This window comes from Syngnathus scovelli, chromosome 3, assembly GCF_024217435.2.
Source record: "Syngnathus scovelli strain Florida chromosome 3, RoL_Ssco_1.2, whole genome shotgun sequence".
Classification (NCBI taxonomy): domain Eukaryota; kingdom Metazoa; phylum Chordata; class Actinopteri; order Syngnathiformes; family Syngnathidae; genus Syngnathus; species Syngnathus scovelli.
In genome coordinates this window covers 23,696,950-23,710,097 of record NC_090849.1, presented here as the reverse complement: position 1 = coordinate 23,710,097, position 13,148 = coordinate 23,696,950, and the positions used below count along the sequence as shown (strand labels likewise).

At 42.9% G+C, this 13,148-nt stretch overlaps 1 protein-coding gene across 3 annotated transcripts in view; it reads left to right on the top strand.

The window, feature by feature from the left end:
• arb2a (ARB2 cotranscriptional regulator A) overlaps nucleotides 1-13,148 on the top strand; it is a 106,596-nt gene that overhangs the window by 35,427 nt on the left and 58,021 nt on the right. For all 3 annotated transcript variants that reach the window (XR_011086630.1, XM_049763983.1, XM_049763984.1), the window contains exons 7-8: nucleotides 583-786; nucleotides 8,350-8,469. Coding sequence is in view for 2 of the 3 variants with exons in the window: in XM_049763983.1 (XP_049619940.1) it covers nucleotides 583-786; nucleotides 8,350-8,469 (324 nt within the window). In the remaining variant the exon portion in view is untranslated. The remainder of the gene's footprint in view (nucleotides 1-582; nucleotides 787-8,349; nucleotides 8,470-13,148) is intronic.

Sequence of the window (13,148 nt, the reverse complement as noted above, 5' to 3'; positions counted from 1 at the left end):
GGGCTGCTGAATGATGCTGGGATGGATTGAGTTTGATTTGAAGTGGCCTTTGGAGCCACTAAGTGCTGTCCACTGACTCAAAGCGCTCTTGTGGAATTCCAATGGTGCGCTTCCTCACTAGAAATTTCCGTCTGTTCTTGGGTATTTATGTCTGAGAGAAATGTGTTGTTTTATTCACTTGGATACGATCATGCCTTTTTTCTATTGCATAAAGACTTATCATTTAACAGTGAAAAAATAATTTTGTCGAGTAAAATGTGGCAAGGAAAATACTATTAATACAATTATATCGTTTCTTTACACTCTAATACTAATCTATATTTTTTTGTTCTTAACATTAAATATAGTGATTTCATTATTTAAAATTTTATATTTATTGCCTCTATATTTATTTTATTAGTAGTATATTATTATTTATTTTATTATTATAAGTACATGAATGAAAAAACAATTTTACTTTTCAAAGAAAATGTATATCATCGTGTGCCCAAGATGAATTTAAAAAAAATTCAAGATGAGAAAAGTAAAATATGTCCGCCATGATGTGTATTTAATAAAACAAAAAAATCCTCTCTGTTTTAGGAGGGTTACAGCGTGATGGTACTCAACCCAAATGAGAACTACCTGGAGGTGGCGAAATCGTCTTCCGCTCCGACCGACCCGTCGGGCGAACCCGTGGAAAAAAAGGAGCGCAAAGATGACCAGGAGGGCAAGAAAAGGAGAGAATTTTACGAAAAGTACCGCAACCCACAGAAGGAGACGGAGACGGACCGGATCCCCGTACGGGTATGTCGTTTGGGGGGAGAGACGAGTGTTAGAGTGACACAGTGGCAGGAAGAGAGGGATAGATGTGCATCACGTGCTGAGATGATAGGTGATGCTTTGAGGTCGCGCACGAAGGTGGGAAAACCGTCCCCCGACAAAACACAGTGGGGGAGTGGGAGGTGTCCATCAAAAGAGACAAGGGAGGAAATGTGAAGTAAGTCGGGAGGATGAGAAGCAGGAGGAGAAAGAGAGGCTCTTGTGTGGTCAGCCTGTGTGTGAAGAGCTTGGCCGGGCTCCAGTCGCCTCTCAGTGAGCAAGTGTTAACCACATGGCTACCTCCCTCTCGCCCTCTTTTGCCTCCCTCCTTCCCTCTCGCGCTCTTCCTCTTCACCACCAACCACGGCGGGCCCGGTCAGTCTTTGCTGACCGCTGGGATTATTATCTCCACAACACACACGCACGGACGGCCAAGCCGCAACAACATTCTTCTTATCATGTCGCAGCGACTGCACGCGGACGCACATTCATCGATGTGCACACACACACACGTGTGTGGAGCACTTAATGAATGTATTTCCATTGTGTGGAATAACTAAGGCCAGACTGGAGGGAAAATAAAGCAATAATGTTACAGTCCGTAGCCAAAATTATTATTTGATGGCTCGTGAAGAAAAGGGCAAACTTGTTTTTATTCTGGGTATGATTTAGTAGCAAGGTCAATAAAGTAAATAAGTCAAGTAAATAATTGATATTTTTCTGCATTGTTTTGATTTAATTCTTGGATGAAAATGCCGTCAATCCAATTAACAGAGTTTGACAGATTTTATTGAATAACTTAAAATTTTATAGAAAGTTGTTACCTTGAAACCTTACGTTCACCCAGTTTTTTTTTTAACAGTGTATTTTGTTCCATAAGAATCGAATCTAATCAAAACATTAAAACATTTTTTTTCTTTACTTCGTGGAAATCAAATCACCAGGCCATTTTAAAAGCTAAAAAAAAAAAAAAAACGGAGTCAATGAGAAATGTAGAACAAAACAATGAAATGACAGAGCATGTCAATTATCGAGTTAAAATAACATGAACAGTTTTCTGTCCAGATTTAATTTCAGCGTTGGTTTGTGCAGATTTTAGGCGTTCATGACGTGTGATTCGCAGAATGCAAATAGAATGCTGCTTCACTTTTTTTGGTTCTGGTTCTGGAAAGACTGAGCTTGAGTCCAATAAATCTGAAATTCTTATTAAGGTCCAAGAAGACTAATATTTTAACTTTCTTACAAAGATCAACAGGAGTTTTGCCAAACTTGCCAAACTAAAATGTCCATCGCCCCGGATAAAGATAAATGACCGAACAGGTTGGCTCTTTGTTGGTGACCCTTGAATTATGACCTTTGACCCAAAAGTCAGCGAGATGTGAGTTTGTTTGACCTTGCCTCCTCCGAGCACGCCCCCTCCCGTACCGCTTCGCTCGCCACTGCTCTGCCTCACTCCGCCCTGGAGTAAGCTGTCACACATAGGCACTTATACACACAACACACACACACACACACACTCATCAAAAATCTTAGTTCTTTTCCCTCCTTCAATCTTTTGTGTGTGTGCCTCTTTTTACCTCTGTTAGTCAGGGTGGGTGGTGGATCAAATCAAACCTCTTTAGCCGGCCTGTTTTCATCTTTTTGAACAGAACCCACCCGAGGCACGTGCATTCACACGCATACAAACCTTTTTGTTCTCCACACCTCACACTCTTAACTCCCGCTGAGCTCCAAGACCACCTGCACACAGCCATTCAACAGTGCACTCACTCTAATTTATATTTATTTATTTATATATATATATATATTGCACTGAATTTCTAAAAGAGTATGATCGGAAAATGGCTTTCCAGTTTCTAACTTCAATGAGCACGGCTAATAATGCTGAAGTGATTCATATGCTTCCTTACACCCATTAATAAGTTCTTTACTGCTTTTAAGGTTCCTACTCTTTAGCCTTAGGGTCCATAGTTTGCAACCCCTCAACCTTATCTAATCCCTCTTCTCTCCTCCTGCGTCAGATCACACACTAGCAGCCCATGTTTAGGGGGCACGTTTGATGGCGTAAGGAGGGATGGGAGGATATAGAAAGCGGGATGCTGATGAGGAGAGGGAGGGGCGGGCGGGCGAGGGAGGGAGGTGGCTGGCGCTTTCTTAGCACATATAGAAGTTTGGGAGTTCACTTTACTCTGAATTTTAGCAGTAATCCAGTTAGCTATTTTCTGTCAGCCAAGCGGAGGAATGGCAGGAACAAAAGGCACATTCATAGGCTTAAGAAGCTTCCAAAGAGTTCACCCAAGGCTGGCTGGCTGGGATTAGGCCAACAGGCCCTGGAAAAGTAGAAGGGGCGGGGGGAAAGAGCAAAGGGGACCCAAAAAAACAGCCTCATCTGTCTTACCACTTATATACATTTTTTATATACATATGAAAGAAAAAAGATATATCATGTATTTATATATATATATAAAATGTGGATTCTGTTGAGTTAAATTCTATTGTGCTCAACATTTTGGCCCCTCCCATCTTGTACGACCCCCTCTCGCTTCCACAAAATATTTCTTCTTTTAAAATACCTCTCCAGACTTCCACCTAACCCAGGTTAGACCTCTGTCTTGTCCCTGGTTTAGCATCTGAGCTCTAATTTCTTCACTACACACTTGACAATTCCCTAATGCATTCACACAAAGACGTGAACACACTTGTCACAACATCATGTGAGCACTCCAGGATTTTTTTTTTTTTTTTGTATATAGATTTTTGACCCTCTTCTCTCTCATCAGCAAACACCAATCCGTTGCCCCAAAGTCATTAAACCGACGGGATTTATTTGAGCTTTGACCTGTGATCATGCCAAGAGGTAAGGCCGAGCACACCCAAGGACAGGTAGGGACTTGATTAACCTCTGGAAGGGGTCAAAGGAAAGGTCAACGGCCAAAGCTGGAGGGCAGCCTACCCGCTCGCTCGCTCGGAGGAACAAATTGGCTGTATGCCATCCGTGTAGCCGCTGTGTGTTTTTCTGTGATTATCGAGTCACAGCTTTGACCTTTGTTTGTCTGCATCGGGCTCTTTGTGGTGCCAGTGTTGTTGCAAGGGAGCCGTTTTTTTTTTTTTAACTACACTTTAATTATCCACTGTTGGAGCTCTTTTAGCTTGTACAAAAGCACATCTAAAGGCATTTTTCTACCAAGTGGTTCATTCAGTCCTGACCCACTTGAATACAGGTAAAACTCTTTTTCCGTCTGTGGCGTTACCCTTCAGAACTTTTGCAGATGGGAATGTGAAAAATGGCTACTTTACTGAGTTAAGACAAATTATACTGCTTGGTGGAAATGAGGCTTAAGTATTTGTGTTAGTACCTGTGTGTGTGTGTGCGTGTGTTTGCTCAAGGCAGAAACAGTCTAGCTGGTCTCACTTGCCTGCTCCCAATCTTCTAGTTAGGTCAACCATCAAACACATCCATCCTGCCCTCCCTGGCTGCCCCCCCCCCCCCCCCCCCTTCCCTCTCCCCCCCCACCCACTGAGCTCTCTCTGTCTCGACACACACTCACGTTGTGGATACGGGCTGACCTGGAAAAGAGAAAGGAAAAAAACACACACATACACTGCACACCTCAGGGTCATCCTGGAACAAACAGCGCCATGTCTGCCTGCCCTCTCTCCTTTTGCCTGATGTCAATTAATGGCTGGCGGTAATTTCACCTGACAAGCCGAGCGGCGGCGCGAAGCTCGCCGAGATGTCACGGCGATGACCTTTCTGGCCCGCAGCCCCTCTTTTCTAATAAAGAATCCCACAAACCCGCAGCAACTTCCTTTGTACTTTGTTAATGAGTTATTGATTTGAAACAATGTGCTGGCAAATATTGTCAGAGCACAATGACCCCGTCAAGGTCATGTTGTTTTATTGTATAGTCCGAGCACGCTAATCTGCTCGTTGTAGTTTTTACCCTTCCTTCACCTCCTCACTCATTCTTCCTCCTCTTATACTGATCCATATATGATGTCAAGTATAGAATAATAGCCCTCCTAGACACAGTTTTCGCTTTTCTTATTAGCCTGCCGCATTAGCCAACACACACACACCGTTATATTCCCAATTGGCCACAGCTACAATACCTGTTAATTACCCGCAATGCCGCCATCATTTTCACATCTCTACCGCTAATTTGCTTCTACCTTTCTTCCTCTTTTGCAAAGCCTTGCCATCCACTCGCAACGTGTAAAGTAAGAACAAAACAGAGACCAGAAGAAAGTTAAAACAGGCTCAATGATTTTCCTTTTCCCTTCACGGATAAGATCTTTGCTCTTAGCCAATCGCAATTATGCACTTTACTCATTTATAATCATGATGTCTTCAAGACGGATAAAAAGATTGAAGGCCAGGTGCTTCTGATAGACTTTCTCTGTAGGTGGCCTGATGGAGGCAGAACCTTGGATGGATCTACGGAACTTCCATCAATCCTGAAGGAATTCCCACCTCCTGCTATTTTCTTAGTCAAATGTCTTTCCTGACTACAAAGTTTGTGAGCGCAACAAATTTGAGCAAGTCTGATCCTTCTGGAACACAAGGCAAGATGTGTGCCTCCTCAGTTTGGGTTTTGCTGGCGCAAGAGGAGGAGGTGGAAAGAGTAGCACGGAGGTCTGAAGTGTTTGTTTGTCCGAGTGTGTTGCGTGTTGTTGTTAGACTCATTGTTTCCTGTGTTGCTTCGACTCCGGGTTTGTGTTGGCGTTTGGGGGGCTGTTAGTCCGGCGGCGGTACCTTCCTCTTTCTTATTGTCCCTGCTTCTCATTACAGAGAGTAAACACGGCACATTTACCGGACCGGGCTAGCTTGCGAGAAACTGTGTTCGTGAGCTCATCTGCCGGATGGGATTGGCTAAGAACTGGAAAGAGATTCTTTCATTTCATGACATGTTTATTTGAGTGAGGACAGATGCCGCAGCATAGTTGAATCCAAAACAATATTAGAAGATATGATCGAGGCACATGCAGTGCTGATCTTTTAATAACAAACTGAAATCAAAAGCCTCCATAGATGACCACAAACGATTTTTTTGTTGACAGATGATGATTTACAGTCACCAGCTTTTATTTTGAAAACAACTTTATCTCGATCTTCTCGTGGTTTGTAACAGTGCTGGAAAACCCGACATGGGACGCAAAACTATTTCTTAAATGTGTGTTATCTTTGCAGCCTGATTGTTTTGTCAAACAATTTGCCGATTCCAACTATGTAGGGTGGAATTGAAAACTTGGATCCTAGTTGAGCGGTTGTACCTAATATTGTGACCAGTTTAGAACTTCACTTTGAAACACATATGGAGTTGTTTTTATCTCCATCTAGTTCTTAATACCATCTCTGTTCATATTATTGCAGTAGAGGCTATCTTGGGAGCAGAATGGTATTTTTATATCATGGGAGGGGACAGTATGGATGACATGGAAGTAAGCACACTTAGTTCCTCACTCTCCCTTGACAGTCATGGCTGAAGGATGCTGCCAACAGGTGTGCAGTTGGGACACTTTTCTGACAGCCCTGGCACGCACACACAATTTTAACTTATTTATGTGTGCATAAGCGAGTCGATGACAGGAGGCCGGTCTCGCAGGGCGGTGCGCTCCACTGCAGCTAATTAACCCCAGGAAATAATTGCAATATGCAAATGTTGTTTAGATCATTCACTATACGCTTCCATGCCAGGTAGTCGTCAGTCACTCTGTTGCGTGCCGCTGAGGGTGAAGACAAAAAAATGCGTTGGGCGATGGAAACGGAAGCATTCCAGCTGCTATTATGAAGCTTTTATAGGATTTACTACGTATGAATAAAATAAACACACAATGCCTCCATCTTTCCGAATGAGGATGAATTTGCCGTGCGACCGGCTTGGCTGGTGTCAGGCGCAATTACAAAGGAGGTGGTGAAGAACAAGAGGTAGCAGAAGCTAGAAGGAGTTCATAAAACGCTCTGATGAAGGGCGACGTGGCGGAGGGGAAAGTGGCGAGGCTTCAAAAGACTTTGATGTCACAGCCTTTCAGACAGATATCTCTGTCGCCGCCTGCACATATCAACACACACTCGCAGCCCCGATGGCAGAAGGGCAGGCCGGAGCGTTCGTTGCCTGCTCTTGCATCATCACGCCCTGCGAGTCGAGGCGGGTGCTGACACGATGGCCTCCCTCGTGCTAATCTAGTGGCAAACGCAAACACTCTGACAGGTTCATTTACCTCCAGACAATCGCAGTAGCGAAAACACATCTAATGGTGCGCACAAAGTTTTGCACAAAGAGAAATTACACTGGGGGGAAAGGGCTTTTTCCTCGTAGAGAAATTAATGGGATTTTGTGATGAGCCGTAATTAGTCGAAAATGTACACTTGGGTGTTTCGCTTTTGATGTGAATATTGTATGCCCTTTACAGTAAAGAAGTCCACTTGGTTGACTTGTACTAGTTTTCTAATTTACGCTTGTGTGAAAATGGAATTTAATTGCATGGAACTAGATGTAAAAAAAATCAAAAAATAAATATTTAAAAAAATGTAAATAAAATATAATAATAAAATGACAGTTGGACATCCTTGAATTTTCCTCAAGGCTGTTTGACCTCTGACATTTCCCTTACTGAGAAATAACGCAATGTTAACTCAGGTAAAATGAATCTTTGCCGTCCATATCCAATGGCAGTGAATGAGTTAGTGTCTTCTTCTATAAACTCATAATAAAATCATTGCTTTAGGTCTCTGGGTCAAATTGCTCCCAAAAATTACAAAGTTGCTCCTCAAATGAAGTCATTGATTAGCAAAATTGCTTCTCAAAGAAATAGTTATTTTCAAGCCTTGAGCTCTGTAACTAATTAAAGGAAATATATGTTCGCTCATATTCAGTCCATTTCAACGGCCGTCCAGGTTACTCCCGTGATTTAAGCATACATATTTTCCCTTGTGTGTGTTGTGCAGGAATGTGTGGTTTACTTTTATTGCCAGGCAGACACTTTGATAGGAAATCAAAGTCTCCAATCAATGTCCCAAGTTCATTAATGGATGCCCTTTTCACTCGTCTCCTTTTACTATTATTCGTCGCTTGCGGCCCCCCGGATAAGTGTTTACATCTCTTTTTAATTAAACATACCCACTTGCTCGCAATATACGTGCTGGCCGAGGTAAAACGTGCGCGGCCATTTTGAGTGTGATGACTCATGTTTTATTTCTTGACATGTATGCGGCGTCCATTGTTTTTCTTTTGACCTTCCCGAGCGTCTTCCCGTGTGGTCGCCACTGGCGTCTAGATAGGCCATTGATTGAGCAACCCGTTACAAATTAAGATTTAAACGTTACCTCTCTAAGCTTATTGAGTTTTACATTTAGGGCATTTGCAATATGCAAGACTTATTGATTGACTAAAGAGTGGCTCTTTATAGATATCTCCTCAGGCTAGCACCACGTTTCTATTGCTCTTCTGTTGTCTTCTACTGTAGCATAACATTTGGATTGCTGTTCGGCTCACGAGTCACCCGGTTTGTCAAAGCTTGTAAAAAAGTCTGTTTGCGTTTTTGCAGGAAAACGCTTCCTCCGAGGAACACGTGCTGTACGTGTGGGATCACTTTGTGGCCAAAGCTGCAGCCAAGCATGTCTTCATCGTGGCCCACAGCTATGGAGGGCTGTCCTTTGTCGAGCTGGTCAGTGTTTTTTTATTTTATTTTGTGCTCCTTCTTCACATTCTTAATCGCTCACTAAAAAATTATTTCAACATGAATATCTACACAACATGATCATCACATTTTACAGCACACGACAACTTTAATTGTACGATGGTGTTTAAGTGACAGGACTCAAAATGTCTGGATAAAAAATAACCTTGGAGGGAAAAAAAACCCTGCAAATTAAATAGGGACAGTAATCGCATAATATAACCATTAATAGCCATACCAACTGCAGACACTTGAGGGAGTCACGTAGTGGAGCACTTGTTCAATTAGTAATTTGTTTTGTCCTGTCCTTGGGCTCCATTCAACCACTAGATCAAGAATTGATCGCCTCCAATAAATTCTGTCAGGATGGCAAAAGACTGCTACTGTTACTGACATCCTGATTCCTCAGCCTTGAGGTGTATTGAAAAATGTTAGGAGAAGACGCGATCTAGTCATTTACATGGCTGACATGTTTCACTAGTCAGCCGTGACGGGCTCCATCTCCCGACATGGAGTAGGAATAATATGCTGAATGTTTCTGCTAAGTTCATGATTAACTCACTGGTCTATGTGGTGTGTCGGAAAAGTTCCAGGATTGAAGTTCTTGATGAACACACTGGTCTATGTTAGCTTAGGTGTGTCAGAAAAGTTCCAGGATTGGTGTCACCAAAGATAGATGTATTTTGAACCAAAACTATTAACTGCATGTTCTTCTCCGCAATGTGAGCCAGACAATCAGTCGGGGACTGAAGGTGGTTACTTGTCCCACTGGTGATTTCGGAAATATTTCATCCCTTATCTTTTTACCTGGCCTATTCTTTTCTCCCTAGTATTTTGTCATTTTAATTTGGCTGCTAAATATTCATGCCGTGTTTTGTCGGCGACACCATCATAATCTCTTGGGCTTTTTGGACTGTGCGGCGACCAATCGCTGTTCTTTCCCTTTGTATCCCTTCCCACATTCAGCATCTCGGGGTGTTTAAAGGATTTCGCGAGGTTCTTGCTGGATTCTTTTAAGTAATGTCCTTGTCAAGTGAGAACCCTGTTAAATCAGCCACACGCAGTCCGGCCGGCCGGCACACGCGTGTATATAAATACATTACATACAGCTCCTGCGGTATGGGGATGATAACATCAAGACAAAGAGCTGAAAGATATCCTTTGTTCATTTTAAGTGACAGTGTTGGTAAATGCCAGCGCCAGGTTTCCCTGGAGCCCTTACCACCTTCTGTTGTCTATTATTGTTGCCATTCCTTCCAACCTGAAACTAATTGGGAAAGCGGATACACGGTGGCAGCTCTCCCCGATCTCTTTGACATTTTTAGCCAAATGCGCTCCAGCCTTGCTGGGCGGAAAGATCACATGTAGGAAATACGCAAGATTTCAAGCAACTAGTTTTCTACATCATGCACTTATAAGCGCACACTAGCACACATACACCAGCTACTTAATTGAGGAGAAATTGGTCCAGCGGGATGGGATGGGAAGAGTGTGTGTATGTGTGTGTGTGTGCGTGCAGAGCCTTGCGGGATGAACCGTTCGACACATGAGAAGACCCAGAGAAAACAAGCTGTCTTCGGGTTAATTACTGCTCCCCTTTGCAGTTAATAAATACATTTCTGATCAAGCCTATCAAAAGGGCCCGCTGTTAATTTCTCCCGCTCGCCCCCTCCCCCCCCCATGCTCCGGAGCATGTTAACCCCTGTGTGGCGCGCTCAAGTGTTTCATTGCAATTTGATTTTGTTTTAAAAACACTGCGTACGGACTAATTATAGAAACATCAAAGAGGAGCTAACTGCCTTTGACTGCTAGTGCAGGAAGAGAAGCTACGGGGCAAAAGGCTGCTTGCTCTTTCTGCGAACCCCCCCCCCCCCACACCACCACCACCCGCCATCGTTCGTTCACCCTTTTACCCTTGCGCGTTTTCCTTCATTCCATTTCGGTTAGCTGTTGCAGCTCTTCTTTTTTCCTTTCATGATTGTCATGAGGATTTAGTACAAAATCTCACACAAAAATATAATTAATAATATTAATTAATATTAATTATTAAAAATATAAAAATCTATTTAATTAATAAAAAAAAATATGGAATATACACAAAGTGTTAGCCGTGTTTCGTGTTAATGTGAGATTCTGTAATGTGTGATTGGTTTTCTGGTTCTATATTTGATTGACTGGCGGCAATTCCAGAGAAGCCAGAGTTGGCTTCACCTAAAAATTTGTATGTTTAGCTCCATTTTCTGATGAGTTTCACATAAAAAAAACAAAATAGCAATCTCGGCGACAGAACCACAGAAACCGAAGAGTCCGCCATCTGTATCTTGTCTTTTCATCCATCCTCATCGCCAGGAGTGAGCTTAGACGTGTTGGCGGCGGTCGTGTTCCGGAAGAGTTGCCTGTCCCACTCTAACCTATGTGCTCAGCCCGAAAAAAAAAAAAGCAAGCAGTCTTATTGGAAAGGATGTGGTAGCCTTATATAAGATGTTATATAAGAAGGCATCTGTCTCTTTGCACACAAGTGTGTGGGTGCCAACTAGTCAGCAGCTGCAAGTATTGAAATGAGCGTACCTCATACAAGTCCGACAAAACCGGCCAAATCTCTTGGTGCCACCATCCATCCATTTTTTTTTAAATGATTCATCCTCACTTGATGCGTACAAAGTGAACAAGTGTCGATGTTTTGTCGAGAACGCCGTTAGCAAAACAGTTGGACAACTTGGTTGTACTTAGCAACACTGTTTTCTTTCCTCTTGTCGCCCTCTCCCCTTTTTTTTTTTTCTTTTTTGTTTGCATTTCTTTTGTCCTTCCGGAGCCTCCTTCGCCCAGTCGGGGTGACCCTCGGGGCAGCAGCCGGGCCAACTCTGCCCTCCGTGTAGGACTCTCGCTTCATGACCGGCATGGTAACAGCGGGCAGTGGAAAACACTCGCGCTTCTATTCCCCTTCCTGCCTTTGTTTAATTGCGAAAGGGATTTCATTTGTAATCATTTATTGATTACGATTTTTAGACTTTTTGGACCGCGACAACATCTTCATTTCCTTACGTAATTATCAAAGTATGTCTTTATCTAATCAGGACATCGAAAATTAATTGAGTCATGGAAGACACAAAGCTCAACAATGAAGTCTTTCAACAAAGTCCAGATTAATGAACTTGTCGTGAAAATTTCCGGGAAACACTCAAAATATTAAATTAAGCCTTTTTTTCCTCTCCTGAATGTCTTTTTGTCGGAAGTTGCCCATTTCCAAGCTTCTTCCTGTGTTTTTACACCACCTGGCACTAAGCTGGCCACTCAATGCACAGTCATGAAAGTGATGTTTTATTTTTTTAAAACACGATACAGATCCCAGTCAGACTGCAAATAGGTTTATTCCTCACAAGGTAAATGTACCGAACGAAAGAGAACACAGAATAATTCCCAATGTCTAAAGGTAGCTTTTCCTTTTAAATCTCGACCCCAAGAGGCTGTCAATAAACATATTTTTTTCCTCTTTTACTGCTAATAAAAAATATGATTTTGTACCATTCCTTAAGTATACATATCAGAACTACTGTATATGTCTCTAAACAATTTAACACATTGTTAAATCCAGCCAAAATTGGATATTGGTTGTATGAACAGCTTTTAATTCCATTTTAAAGAACCATGTTATGCCCCTGAAAAAAAAAAAAGCAAACTGAAATGAGATACAGTACTTGGACTAATAGAAAATCTCTTCATTTGGTGTTTATATGCACATCTCAACCACCCTCTAAACTCTAGAGTGCTATCATGTCTATTGCTTCAGGAAAGGGCTAAAGAGATGTCTTGTTCCTTTTTTTTTTTTTTTTGAATCTCAATAGCTAGCGGGCTCGCAAGCGGTGCGGCATTGTGTCGTTTCCGTGTGTTCTGACGTGTCTGTGTGTCCGTCTTGTTCTAGTCTGCGGGCTTACGTACGTGCGCCCGTGTTTGCATTTCCACGCATGTAAATGGTCGCCCGGAGAAGCCTGAATCATCCTAAACACAACAGCTTGGTGGTTAGCAGCTCTCACAAGCACATTAGGGAAGGAAGGAAGAAAAAGAGGAGGAGAGGGTGAGAGGCGATGATAAATGACTGGGGCGCACTAGCAGAAATTAGTGGAGCCATATGCAAAGCTGTGGCGTTTTGTTTGATGTGAAACAAAAGGACCACCATGACAAAAGTGGCTGCCGGCCCTCGCAGCGGGACAGCAGCCCTCAGGACAGACACCGAGAACAACTGTGTGTGTCGCCCGAGCCTGAATACGTTCCAGTCTCGTCTATATTATGTATATTCTCCCCTCTGTTTTTTTTTTTTGTGCGTCGCTCATAATGACATACACGCCGAGCCCTTTGCACGCCCCGAAAAAAGACGTGGTTTCTTCCTCGCCGCTGCCGCCGCCGCTACGGCATATTTGCTCTATTAACCGCGTGAAATATAGACGTCTAATTTCCCGGCGAATGAATAGGCATCTTGGAGAGCGGCTCTCCTCTTAACATAAGGATGTAAATTGAACTGTTTAAATGTCACGGCTTGCAAGCTGATTTGATTTGAATTGATTTGCTTGTTTCTGGAGAAAAGAGCTCCCTCGCCAAAGCTCGCCAATGCCGCCTGCCGCAGATAGACCAAGGTCTTTCTTTTTACCTCAACAACACATTGTAGGGCTTGT